The sequence below is a fragment of the Artibeus jamaicensis genome, unplaced genomic scaffold (genome assembly GCF_021234435.1).
Source record: "Artibeus jamaicensis isolate MK-2021 breed Jamaican fruit bat unplaced genomic scaffold, CSHL_Jam_final contig_685, whole genome shotgun sequence".
Lineage (NCBI taxonomy): Eukaryota > Metazoa > Chordata > Mammalia > Chiroptera > Phyllostomidae > Artibeus > Artibeus jamaicensis.
The window spans coordinates 16,835,776-16,848,632 of NW_026521924.1; the positions used below are offsets into that span (position 1 = coordinate 16,835,776).

Consider the following 12,857-nt stretch of genomic DNA (forward strand, 5'->3'; position numbering starts at 1 on the left):
GCCCCGCCCCTAGAGCTCTGCCCCCTGCCAACAGCGGCTGAGACTCCTCCCCACTGTCTGGGGAGTCCTCCACAGGCCCCCGCTGGGCTCTTTCCCAGTCTGGCAAAGGGAAACAAACTGGTTAGAAAGAGATGCAAAATGGGGACGCCTAGCCTTTTCTGTCACCAGAGGCTTGGCCACTGCTAGGGAACCACGCAAGGAATCTTCCCCACCAGGGACTAGCCAAGAAAATGCCTCGGCCTGGGAGCACTACACAACCAGGAATAGGTGAGGGGCTGCACAGGCCCACCAAGGCCAGGTCCCACACCATTGTAGGCTCAGCAAACCACAGAGCAATACTGACACCTGGTTTAAAGTGACCACCTCTGAGCATCTGTATCCCCTTTGCAAAATGGGGGTAATAAAAGGGCTCCAAAATCTACCTGAGGGTTTGTTAAACAGGTCTGTGTAGACAACCTCCCCGTCTACCCACCCCTCTGCCATTCTGGCCCTTCCACCCATCCTTCGCACAGCAGCCAGTGGGAGCTTCTAATATACAAAGCTAGACATTACTCCCCAGGCTCATCAGTGAGTCCTTGGCCACTGAATAAATAGCCTGCCTGAATTTCTCTGGTCCACACACCAGATTCTGTACCTTGTTCCCTCCTGGCCCAAGGCCTTTGCCCACTCTGCCCTCCGTTTCATGTTTGTTTTCACCGTTAACCATTTATAGCTCTCAGCTCACGCACTTTCAGGAAACCCTCCCTGATTGTTTTTAAGAATTTTATTTATCTTTAGAGGGAAAGGAGTGGAAAAGAAACATCAAGGTGGGGTTGCCTCTCATGTGTCCCCTGCTGGGAACTGGCCTGCAACCCAGACATGTGCCCTGACTAACCGTGGTTGTTTGGTTTGAGGGCCCACACTCAATCCACTGAGTTACACCAGCCAGGGCCCCTCCCTTATTTTGAGTCTCCTCCAGACCCTGAAAGCCCCATGATGGGAGGAATCTGAAAGATACTGACACAACTGGCTGGTGGTGATTATTTGTTGTGTGTTTACAAATGTCCAGAAACATCTAGAAGGAACGTTGTGGAGTACCTGTTTGGGGCTGGGGAAAGGTGAGTTCCCATATTACTTTATTAGATCATTTTTAAACTAGGATAAAACTGGTGAAGCCAACCTTTTCTTCTGGCTGTGAAACTCAAGAGATAGAAAACTAAGCAGACAGGGAGAAGGGGAGGAGAGAACGGGCATTTCCCCCAGCAATCTTGACCTTTTTCACACCTAGATTTGCTCCCAGAACAGTCCCAAAACCCAGACAAAACACCATCAAAACATTTATTAAAACCAAAGCAGGAGGGAACAGAACTGTTAGGAAGGCAAGTCAAAGTGCAGATTGGAGGGTGGGGCAGAGCAAGAAGTGAAGTGGAGGGGGCACTTCAGATGCCACAGGAGGGGCCCCTGTGGGCTGGGCTTGTCGGGGAGGCCTTTCACCCACCCCTCCTGCCCACCCTGTCAGTGAAGGTCCCCCACTCACCTCTCCCATCTCACATCCATCAGGGTGGGCAGCTGGAGCCCTGCAGTGATCCCTTGGCAAGGGACCACCCCCTTGATCCACCCATGGCTGTCAGTCAGTCAGTCAGTCTGTCTCCCTCCCTCACTTTCCCAATAAATAAAACCGCTCAGGCCTCAGCTCCTTCAGAGTGGGACAAAGAACCATTCAGAGACCCCTGCTCACCCAGGGGTGTAGGAAATTAGGACACCAGCCTCACATCCCTCCTACCCTTTGCTGGTGCCCCAAGCTTGCCAAAGAGGCCTTGATAAATAAATAACGCTCCATTAAAGCTTCGATCAGAAAAACCTTTAAGACAACAGAAGTGCTCTCACTGTCCTGCAAACAGCAAGCCAAGGCCTTACCACCTGGCCTGGTCAGCATGCAGGATTCTGGGGGCAGGTGGCCACCCTGGGCCTTCTGGGGCCCCTGGAGCAAGGAGACCAAAAGTGCAGTTAGAGCCCCCACCACACGCACACATGGACTCATGCACACACATGTGGACACACTGGGGCGTGTTTTCAGTGCACGCACAGATGTGTTCACCTTCATTCCCCGGTTCATGCACACACATGCTTACACACCACTCACCCTGTGTATACACATGTTGGGTGCTGGGTGCATGCACATACACACCACAAACAGAATCCTTCCCTTCCTGGCTTGCTCCGCCTCTTAGCAGTAGCCAGACCCCAGAGCTAGAAGCTTCTGGAGATAGGGGAAAAGGGTATAAGTTAAACATTTCCAATCAGGCTAGGAGGACGGCTAGGAGCAGGGGGCTCCAGGACTGCAGAAACAGGGTGGGCACCTCAGGAGGCCCCAGTCTCTGTAAGCCCCATCAGAAATCCAGGGGGGTGATGTCCCCAAAATCACAGTCAAAGAGGTCTTTGATGCCCTCGCCCTCCTCAAGGCCAAAGTGGTAGTCGAGGGCCCCATGGGGGGGAGACAGGCTGATGAACTCTTCAGGGAGGAGGTTGGAGAAGTCCTCCCGCACATGCTCCAGGAGTGAATCGGCCGCCACCAGTGGGGACAGGTGGTCCTCGTCCATGGGGGCCCGTAGGCCGCCCGTCCGGGAAAGCAGAGGTTCTGGGGAGATGGGGGAGCATCACAGGCCGGGGATGCCCCAGCAGGGAGGGCAGAGGGACTGTTATGCCACCCACCCACCTTTCACCCACTCACCCCTCACCTACCTTGCTCCAGGCTGAGCAGGGACTGGCTGGGATCCGTGTCAGGGATTGAGTGGGGGGATGATGATGGTGGCACTGTGGTGGCAGGACCAGCTGTCCTATCCTCCTCGCCAGAGGCTGCTCCCTGGGACGGGGTCTTCCCAGGGCTGATCCCACCGGCACTTTCCTCAGGGCACAGGAAAACATCGATGGGGCCCTGTTTGCTCTTAAGGGAGATCTGAAAGGTCTGGGTGGAGGCAGCAGGCAGGGTAAACTGAGGCTCTGCTGACCACCACCTCCCTCTCCCTATCTTGGTTGGGCTGAGGGACCCACGTCTCACCTCTGAGGAGTCCACGGCTTGAAGTTGGGTCTCGGGAGGGGCCTTGATTACCATGACCATCTGCTCTGCAGGGTCTGCAATGCTACGAAGGTCCTGGCAAGTCACATAGGCCAAGGTTGGTGGAGTCAAGAGCCATATAACCTTTGATCTCTAGGAAGCCACCCACTTAGCTAAGACAGAGCCCACACTCGCTTAGTTAATCCAGTCTTCTCCATCCTTTACCTAGCACACAGTTGGTGCTCACACCAATCTCATGCCCCCAAACCTCAATTTCCACATCTGTTCAATGAATCTATTTTGTCCATCTAATCTCAAGGTAATGATGGCCGCCTGCAGTAAGACCTGGTGATGAGAATTTATTCTGACTCATGATCTTGGTATCAACTAGTGGTTGTCCAAAATTTATTAACAGCCCTGGCTGCTGTGACTCAGTGAATTGAGCATTGGCCTGTGAACCAGGTCCCTGGTTGGAGGCATGCGGGAAGCAACCAGGCAATGTCTCACACGTGGATGCTTCTCTTCCTCTCTCCCCTCTCTTAAAAATAAATATCTTTTTAAAAATTTAAAAATATTAGTTTTCACTTAAAAGAAAAATAAAGCTTATTTTAAAGTTTCTATTTTTGTGACTGATAAAAACTTGAATCTTTAACTCTGAAGCTACAACCACACGCTGAATCTCTGTACTAAATGTTTGTCTTTGCTGGGACTAGCTTTTCTCGGTTTAATTTAGCAGTTTTGGAATTGGTATTTTCTCCTCCTATAGACGAAGCTGAGACTCAGAGAGGTCATGTAACTTGTTCAGTGTCAATGAGTAATTGCTGAGCCAGGACTTGCACGTAAAGCCGGAGCCCTCTCCTGAACCCAGGCCCAGGCCTAGTCTCACTCCGTTAGGGCCCAGCCAGCCAGGCCTGCCCTCCACATAAGCCAAGGATATCGCTGGCTGTCGACATCCTCAGACAGCAGGCGAAGTTGAGTGGTACAGACGTGGATCAGGTGGTCCAGCTGCCGCTCATTCTCCTGCAGCTGCTGGAGGTCCTGAGTCAGTCCTTCAAGCCGCCCACTGATCCCCACTGCTGCGTGGCTGCCTCTGTGGGGACACACAAGGAGGGTTAACGGCTCCTGGGCCCTCTGCCCAGGAGCTCTGACCCTCTGCACCCAGAATGACTGGCATGGGCTTAAAAATCAGACCTGAATTTCTGTAAACATCCACCTGTGCCTTAAATGAAGCTGGATAAGTAAGCGATGGCACAGACATGCCATGAAATATTACAGCTGTATTAAAGGATGACAATGTGCCCTGGCTGGTGTAGCTCAGTGGATTGAGCTCAGGCCTGCGAACCAGACGATCACAGTTTGATTCCCAGTCAGGGCACGTGCCTGGGTTGCAGGCCAGTTCCCAGCAGAGGATGCACGAGAAGCAACCATACACTGATATTTCTCTTCCTCTCTCCTTCCCCTCTCCCTCCCCTCTGAAGATAAATAAATAAAATCTTATAAAAAAAATAAAATAAAGGATGATAATGCATTAGCTGTACAGACACAGAAGTACTTCTAAGCTGCCGTCCAGTAAAAAAAAAAAGATGCACTATGGAATGATCTATCAAACGCTGAAAAGGTATATAACCCAGTGATTCCACTTCTGGATATAATATCCAAAAAAAATCCCAAAACACTAGTTTGAAGGAATATATGTACCCCTATGTTAACTGCAGCATTATTTACAATAGCCAATTATTTACATTATTTACAATTGGGATATGGAAGCAATCTAAGTGTCCATCAATAGATGAGTGGATAAAAAAGCTGTGGTGCACGCATATAAAATGAAATAATTATTCAGCCACAAAAAGGAATGAAATCTTACCATTTGTGAAAGCATGGATGGACTTAGAGGGTAGTGTGCTAAGTGAAGCCAGTAAGAGAAAGACAAGTACCATAAGATTTCATGTATACTGTGTGGAATCTAAACAATATAAACAAAACAGAAACAGACTGATGGCTGCCAGAGGAGAAGGGGATTGGGGAACTGGGGGTGGGGGGAGTGAAGGAATTGAGAAGTACCAACCAGTGTAAAGTACAGTGTAAGGAATATAGTTAATGAAACAGTGGCTACCTGTGGTCTGATCAGTAGGCAACAACCTAGAAGGGCACAGGAAACTTTCTGAAATGCTAAAAATGCTCTTTGTCCTGATCTGGATGGTGGGTACCCGGATGAAGAAATACGCACAGCTGCACTGAGCTGGATATACAAGATTTGTGCACTTTCCTGCATCTGTCACCTCAGGAGAGACACCTCCCTCTCTAAGCCTCAGTTTCTCCACATGTTAAGATGAGGGTCTTGCTGTCAACTCCTCCAGATTGACCCAGCCCATGCCTCTGCCTGCCCTCCCGTTTGGCGGGTACCTACAGCCATTGGATATGGTTCTTAGACTTCTTGGTAATGAGGTGGATGCCCTCAAGGACATTGGTGATGTCGTAGATGCGCCGTTTCTGCACCTTCAGCACCTCAGCCGCCCAGTTCAAGTCGACAACGCCATCAGCCGAGTGGCTCAGCAGTTCCAGGAAGCGTTTGGTGGTCAGATTCAGAGATGTCTCATAGCGTGACTTCTCCCCTGGAGATTTCACACCTGGAGAGGGGACAGGTATGGCAGGAGGATGGGGGTGGGGTGGGCAGATGGCTCCTTCCCTTGGTGAGGCCAAGCAGGGAGGCCCTGTGGCTGCTGCCTGCCAATCACAGCATTCCTCTTCTGGCGGGGGAACTGCCCACCCCGGGGCCTGGGGAAGCCATGCCAGGCGGCCACTCCAGCTGCCCTTTGGGGCCCCCAGAAGCCTGGCTCAGGCCCAGGCCTGACAGACAAGAGCTTAGTTTGGAAGTACCTCGTTTGTCTGTCCACACCCCCAACCTGGGCCCAATCAGAGGGCCTGCTCTAGTCTGAGCTCTGTGGGTACCTTTTCCCGGATGGCGGCCTCTCCCCCGGGTTGGCCCGCTGCTCTCCGCCAGGTACTGATGGTCAGTTTCCAGGTCCAACCTCCGTTTCACCTGTGTAAAAACAATGGGAGGATACCCAGCAACTGAGAGAGTCAGGCCACAAGAGACCCTGCCTCAGTTTCTCTACTAGGATGCCTATGTGTGTGAGGGGAGACCCTAGGGGACACAACCCTATCACACAGGACGGACCACTCAGCTGGAAGGCAGAAGACACATTTCAGTCAGAGCTCTACTACTACCTACCCAGGGGCTTATGGTGGTTTTAAAATATGTCTGTACATTTTCTAATACTTCTTTCAAGAGACGAGCCTTCCCCTCAAATACGGGCCAGATCTGGTAACTTGCTTCCAATGAACGGAGCACAGCAGAAGTGGCACACCGTCTCTTCTGAGACTGGATCGGAGACCCACTGGAGCTTCCTCCTCGCTATTTTGGATCACTCACTCTGCAGGGAGCCAGCTGCCATTTCATGCAGGTCCTCAAGCAGCCCTAAGGGCAGGACCAAGTGACAAGGAACTGAGGCCTCTTCCCAAACAACATGGGTGAGCTGAGAAACCAAGCCTCTAACCCCAGTCCTGCTTTCTAATGACAGTAGGCAAGTCCAGCACTAGTTGCAGCCTCAGTAGACACCCTGAGCAAGGAGCACCCAGCTAACTCTCCCCTGAATTCCTGACCCACAGGAACAAGGGGATGCTTAAGCCATTTGGATACAGGGCCCTTGGGCAAGTCACCCGCTCTCTGGTTTCTGAGAACATGGCAGCAGCTAGTGCTCACCACGTGCTTTGCATGGAGTAGTTCATTCCACCTAACAGACTTAGCAGCACAACAATGGCCCGTTTTATGAACTGTAGAAATGATCCCTGGAAGTATAGTTTTGGGGCACCATTTTACAGAAGAAGCAACCAAGGCCCAAGGTCATACAGCCAGGAAGTGGCAGAGGCAGGTGTCCCTGATTTAGTCACACACTCAAGGACGGAGATCTCCCTGTAAGCCTCACAGGCATCTCAGACACATCCAAAACCTGACTTACCTCCCTTCCCCCCTCCACAGGGTTTCCCAAGCTAGAGCCTCATGTAGCCCTGCCGCTGACCTCGTTACATCTACTTGCCAAGAAATCCCAGCACCAGAGCCACTACTACTACCTCCCACATGGACCCTTCAGGGGTCTTCCCACTGGTCTCCCCCCCTCCACAGTAGTATCCTCACCTGTCACTTCACATGGTCCTCTGCTGAGACATGTTTCTTTATAAGCCTTCACCCATGCTAGCTCCCTCCCGGATCACCGGACTCCCTCCTTTCTGCCCTTTACACCTACTTCCTCAGAGGGCAGGCACCTCAGAGTCTGCCTGACCCTGCAACAGAGACTGTGCCTCTGAACTGCCTCAAATCCAACCTTTCCCCACATTGCCTCTCACTACAAATTTCTGCAGGTGTGTTTGTCTCACCAAAAAGCCACAGGGAGCCCCTCAGAGGCAGGCGCTGGGTCTAAATAATCTCTGTACATGGGGCCTGGGTATCGATAAATGTTTGCTGAATGAACCTCCCCACACACTGACGGACTCAGGCACTCCCTGTCGCACGCACTCCTGGATTCCCTCGGGTGGCCTGGGGTGGAAGAGGTAAACACGTGCTGGGCGCTTCCTGGGCACCAAACACTGCTAGGTACTGGGTTGTCAAAAAGTTCATTTGTTTTTTTCCGTGCGATGGCTCTGGTAGAGCTTAGCTGTTTTTAACATCATGCAAAACAATTTTGTCAAACTGCATTATGACAGCTGTCATATCAGCGTGCATGAAAAAAAACTTATCAAAATTGGTGAATTTTTGTGTAGCCATTTTAATATTGAAGGTGGAAGAAGATATGCAACATTTTTAGCATATTATGCTTCATTGTTTCAAGAAAGGTAAAAACACAACTGAAATGCAAAAGAAAAAAATATGTGTGCAGTGTATGGAGAAGGTGCTGTGACTGATCGAAGGTGTCAAAAGTGGTCTGCGAAGTTTCACGCTGGAGTTTTCTCACTGCACGATGTTCCATGGTCGGGTAGAGCAGTTGAAGGTGATGGCGATCAAACTGAGACATTAATTAACAATCAACGTTATACTCAAAATATCCAAATCAAGAAAGTTATTCGTGAAAATGAAAAATGTGTCTTATTTTACAAAAAAGACTGTAACAGACTTTTTGGCCAACCCAATAACTGCTTCACCTGCATTCACTATCACAGCCTCCCACCAGACTGCAGCAGCTGCTGTCATGACCTGCACTTCACGAGGAGCCTGCACCTCAGAAAGACCACACAAGACAGTTAGAGGTAGAGGCAGGATTTGAACATTAACGGGCTGGCACAGAGCCCACATTAATATCCACCATAGGTCCTGCCTCCCTAGAACCTAGTCCAGGAGCCAGGCCCTAAAAGCCAATCAGAACATTCCCCCCTCTAGCCTTTCCCCTACGGCCTGAATCCTAGCAAGGTCCTGACAAGTGCACCCCTGCCTTCTCCCTGTTCCCCAGGCCCTTGCCCACCCTGAAGGCAGGTCAATGCCATACCACAAGGGCTCAAGCAGATGGATGCCCATTTCTGCCAACGCTCTCTAGGGATCCTGGCACAGAGGCCCCAAAAGGCACAGAACACTGGCAAAAAAAAACCCGGACAGCTCAAGTATCCATCCCTGGAAGGCTACAGAAACTGTGGTTCCCCCCGACCCTGGAATGCCACAGCTGTGAATGACCGAGGCAGGTCAACACAGAATCCTCTCAGACACTGACAAACACTGTTTTAGGGCAATGTCTGTATATAATCCCTTTTTGGATTAAATAACTCATGAAACCTTTTTTCTCTAGTTCAGTTTTTATTATCATAGAATGTACTTCAGGGGTACCCTATGTACAGAGGAAGGGTCGGGGGGGATTGCTACCTTATCTATAAAGTGTAGATAGTGCACTGTTTGATCATGGAAATTAAGGAAAACTACGATTTTTAAATTTTAGAAAAACTGTTATAACCACCTAAAAATACAGGCTTAAGATAACAGAAGAAAAATGGATGGAGTCGGGATCCTGCCCCCTTCAACTTTTTAGTCTCTGAAATCTTTTTCTATAGTTAATGTGTATTATATTGAGTTTTTTAAGGCCATGGCACCCGCTTGAGATTGACGGGAAGGGCCAGGAGAAATGGCTGCATTGCAGAGCCTGTATGCAGGAGGTACCCAAGGAACGCTCACTGATGCAGAAGCTGAGCCTGTAGCTTGTTTCAAGAACTGCCCCCACCAACAGCAATGCAGTGGGCCAGTGGTTACCTACAGATATGAGCTTCAGAGTGTTGGTGGGCAAAAACTAGGCCCACTGCCAGCCCCCACCCCCCCACCAGAAAATGCCTACTGGCCCTACTGTGAGGGCAGAGGCCTCACTAACTCAACAACTAACGAAGGAATGGAATGCTTAGGCCCACTGAGGCTGCCTTGGGGCACCACTAGGAGTGCAGGAGAGGGCATGTTTCATAGCCCTGAGCCTGCTGAATACTTGTCATGTCAGCTACATGGGGAAGTTATTTTCTAGGCCCCAAGCTGGTACCAGCTGACACAGGCCACTGGGGTATATAGGAGACAAGCCAGAGGACCCACTCCTGAAACACCTGCCCCCTGTCCTGCCCCCAACCATCACTCATTAGGTGGAAGCGCCCCTGGGCTTCCTTTAATCTCTATTAGCATCTCCATGAGGCAAGGCACCCAATGGTTGGTGTAACCACTCAGGAGTTTTGGACTGGTTCCACCACTCACTAGCTGAATGACTACGGAAGGTTGTAATGGCTCTCAGCCTCAGCTTCCCCATCTGTGAAAGGGGAAAGTTGCTGTGAGGGTGAAACAAATTCATTGGGTAGAGAGCTTGGCACAGAGCCTGACAAACGATAAATGTCTCAAAACAACAGTGCTACTATTATTATTAGCACCTCAGTGATTCCAGAAAGGAAAGCAGCACTGGGCACAGGGCCAAAGGGGTCAAGGGATGCCTCAGGGACCAGCTGCCACCTAGGCCTCCACCAGCAGTTGAGCAGCTTCCACCTCCTTGCCCTGGGCCCTGCCTCATCCCTCCCACTGGCCCAAGCCCCCTGCTGAGACCCTATTCTGCCTGGCATGTAGTCCCTGCCTGCCAGTCTGTGCCCCACCTTCACCCACAGGCTGTGCCAGTCAAACTGGTCTCCACACCCTGTCCTGCAGCCCACAGGCCCAAGCACCAGGCCTCCACTCCCTTCTTCCCATGTAATTCACCCATGTCTTCTTGGCCCCCCAGTCTGAACTGATCTTGAGCCTTGTTGCTTAGGGAGCGTTTTATCAAGACATCTCCTCGGGATGTTTACTCTCTTCTGACACTGAGAGCTTCCTTCCTCTCCAGCTCCCAGAGGCCCAGCCCACCCCGGACTTCCAAGGGGCCCAGGGGTCTGCTTGCCTGATTAATGAGGTTCCATGGCAACCAGAGCCTGGGAGGGTGGAGGGTAGCAGATGGAGGGACAGGCAGAAGGAGGGGAATCAGCAGCTGGCTCAGCTACCCCGCCCTGCAGAGAAGGCCTCCCAGCCAGGCCTGTCCCCAGAGCTCCAGAGGCCCAGGCCTGCACCTGGCAGTCTAGCATCAAGGCAGGAAGGAGGACTTCCTCAACGGTTCTTCAACAGTCTGGCCCCCAAGATGCTCCCCTCACCTCCTCAAGCAGCCATGCCCACTACCCAGCCACAAGTTCTGGTCTAGGGCCAGCAAGTCTGTTCAAATCCCAGTCCCACCACTTACAGCCCTGTGACCCAGGGCAAGTCACTTCCCCTGCCTGGGCCTCAGTTTAGATGGGCACAGAGACAACAACGAGCTCACAGCCCTGGCTGAGTTTTAGCTGGCGTAAAGTCGGCCAGAGGCCTGGCATGCAGGCAGCTCCAGTTGAATACACGTGGGCCATTATTACTACTGAGTCTGACCGGCTCCGGTGAGGAAGCTGAGGCCCACAGCACAGGGGAGCAAACAGGGACTGACCCGAGGTCACCCCGAGCCCCAGGGCGGGGCCCGGAGGCCCAACCCAGTCTCGGCGCCTCAGCCCACCCCTCCCCCCCCGCCGCTGCCACCGGACCCAAAACCGCACCCCGCCAGGGTCTGCGCAGGGGGCCCAGGCAGCACACTCGGCCCAGTGTCCCTGGTGTTCGTACCGGCGGGCGACCGAGAGCGGGGCGCGGCGCGCTGGGTGTGGGCCGGGGTGCCTGCGGCGTGGCAAACAGCAGCAGGTCGGGGTCGCGGGGACCCGCGGCAGGCACTGAGGGGCCGGCGGGAGCCGGCGGGGCGCTGGGCTCCTGCGCCGTGGAGATGATGACGATCTGCGAGGAGTCAAGCAGCCGCAGCGCGCCGGCCCCGAGCAGGGCCTCCAGCGCCGGCGCGCATGGGCCGCCCGCGGGGGCCACGGCCATGGCGCTCACGGCCCGCGCGGCCCCGGTGGCAGGCGGCGGCGGCGGCGCGGGCCCATGGCGGCAGGCCGCGGCAAGGGCTCGATCCCACTCTGGATCCCGCTCCGCCCCCGGCCGCCGCTGCCTGCAAAGTCCCGGCCACTTTTGCGCGCCAAATCCTTTTTGCCGCGAAAGAGCCACGAGCCGCCGAGAGCTTCCACCATTGGCTGCCCAGGCAGTGACGGAGGCGACGGCGACGGCGCCCATTGGCTGAAGTGCACCGGACCGGCGGCGGAGGGCGGAACGGGGCGGCGGTGCGAAGAGACACGGCCAATCCGGGAACGGGGCGCGCGCAGGCTTTGTCAGGGCGGTGCCAGGCGCGTCCTCAATCCCCGCCCCCAGCTGGGGCGCCCCCACTCGGGGCGCGGCAGCCCGCTAGCACTTCGATACCTCTGACACCATCGATCCCTCTAGATGGAGGCCTTAAGGACTGGATGTCCAGTGTGTACATCTCAGCGTCTGCCAACCCCACTTGATCCCTAGACAGCCCCACATACACCTGTAGCCCCAGTGCTCTCAGCCCAGATCTCTAGAAACCGCCCCTTCTCTTTTCTTGGTTCTCAAGTCCCCCTCCTAAGCCCCAGACACATATCCCACCCGTGGCCCACCAGTGCCATTTACTTTAAAATCCTGCGCCCACCCTATCCCTCTCATCCAGAGCCCAAGCAGAAGGTGGCTGCTAGGAAATGGGGAGGATGTGTGTCCCAATACAGCTTGGGGTTTTCCTGCAAGCCCCCTTTTATCTTCAATAGCCAACGCACAGCTGATTGAACTTACTCATTCATTCATTTAGCAAACGTTTGGAGAGCCTGCTCTGTGCCCTATTCTGAGTTCAGACCTTGAGGAGCTTAGTGAAAAAGGGAGGAGGGAAATCAGAGAGGTAACAAATGTTCACAATAAATGAGGAATTCACACCCTTAAACTAACTCTATGTTAGTTGTCTCACAAAGGGAGGAAGTGAAGACACTGAGCATGAAAATGCATCTAATTCAGAGGCCCTGGGACCTCTCCATCAGCCATTTTCATTGCTCAGATCAGCTGATTTGACCCATATTGTCCTTTCCTCGGTGCCAACACTGAGGGTAGAGATGTGAGACTTGATAATTTCTATGAACTTGCCTGCCATCTGGTGGGGATGCCCCACAAAAGAAAAGAAAAGAAAAAAACTAACTAAAAGACAAGAATCAAATCCCCTGGGAAGGGAGGGAGGGAGGAATTAAAAAAAAAAAATCAAACCCTAGGCCCAGCATAAACATCACTTCCTCCAGAGAGCCCTCCAGAGTTTCTTCTTTCATTGCCTGATGTTGCCTCTGTTCCAGCACTTACCACACGCAGTTTTTTCATCTTCCTCTCGTACTA

The 12,857-nt window shown here is 52.7% G+C and overlaps 1 protein-coding gene across 1 annotated transcript; it reads right to left on the reverse strand.

Moving 5' to 3' along the window:
* Positions 1-1,303: 1,303 nt before the first annotated feature.
* Positions 1,304-11,705, reverse strand: E2F1 (E2F transcription factor 1). Its single transcript, XM_037143283.2, has 7 exons — positions 11,208-11,705; positions 5,987-6,077; positions 5,445-5,664; positions 3,972-4,124; positions 3,038-3,152; positions 2,722-2,944; positions 1,304-2,617 (listed from the first exon to the last, which is right to left on the reverse strand). Exons 1-7 carry the CDS (start codon positions 11,703-11,705, stop codon positions 2,370-2,372), a joined length of 1,548 nt encoding a protein of 515 aa, XP_036999178.2. The 3' UTR covers positions 1,304-2,369.
* Between the last annotated feature and the right edge of the window lie 1,152 nt (positions 11,706-12,857).

Coding starts and splice junctions, on each gene's coding strand:
- E2F1 (XM_037143283.2), bottom strand. CDS start 11,705: ATGGGCGCCGTCGCCGTCGCCTCCGTCACTGCCTGGGCAGCCAATGGT. Junction 6,078..11,207: donor CCGCTCTCGGTCGCCCGCCG/GTACGAACACCA, acceptor GTTTTTACACAG/GTGAAACGGAGGTTGGACCT. Junction 3,153..3,971: donor GAGGATGTCGACAGCCAGCG/ATATCCTTGGCT, acceptor GACTCCACCAAC/CTTGGCCTATGTGACTTGCC.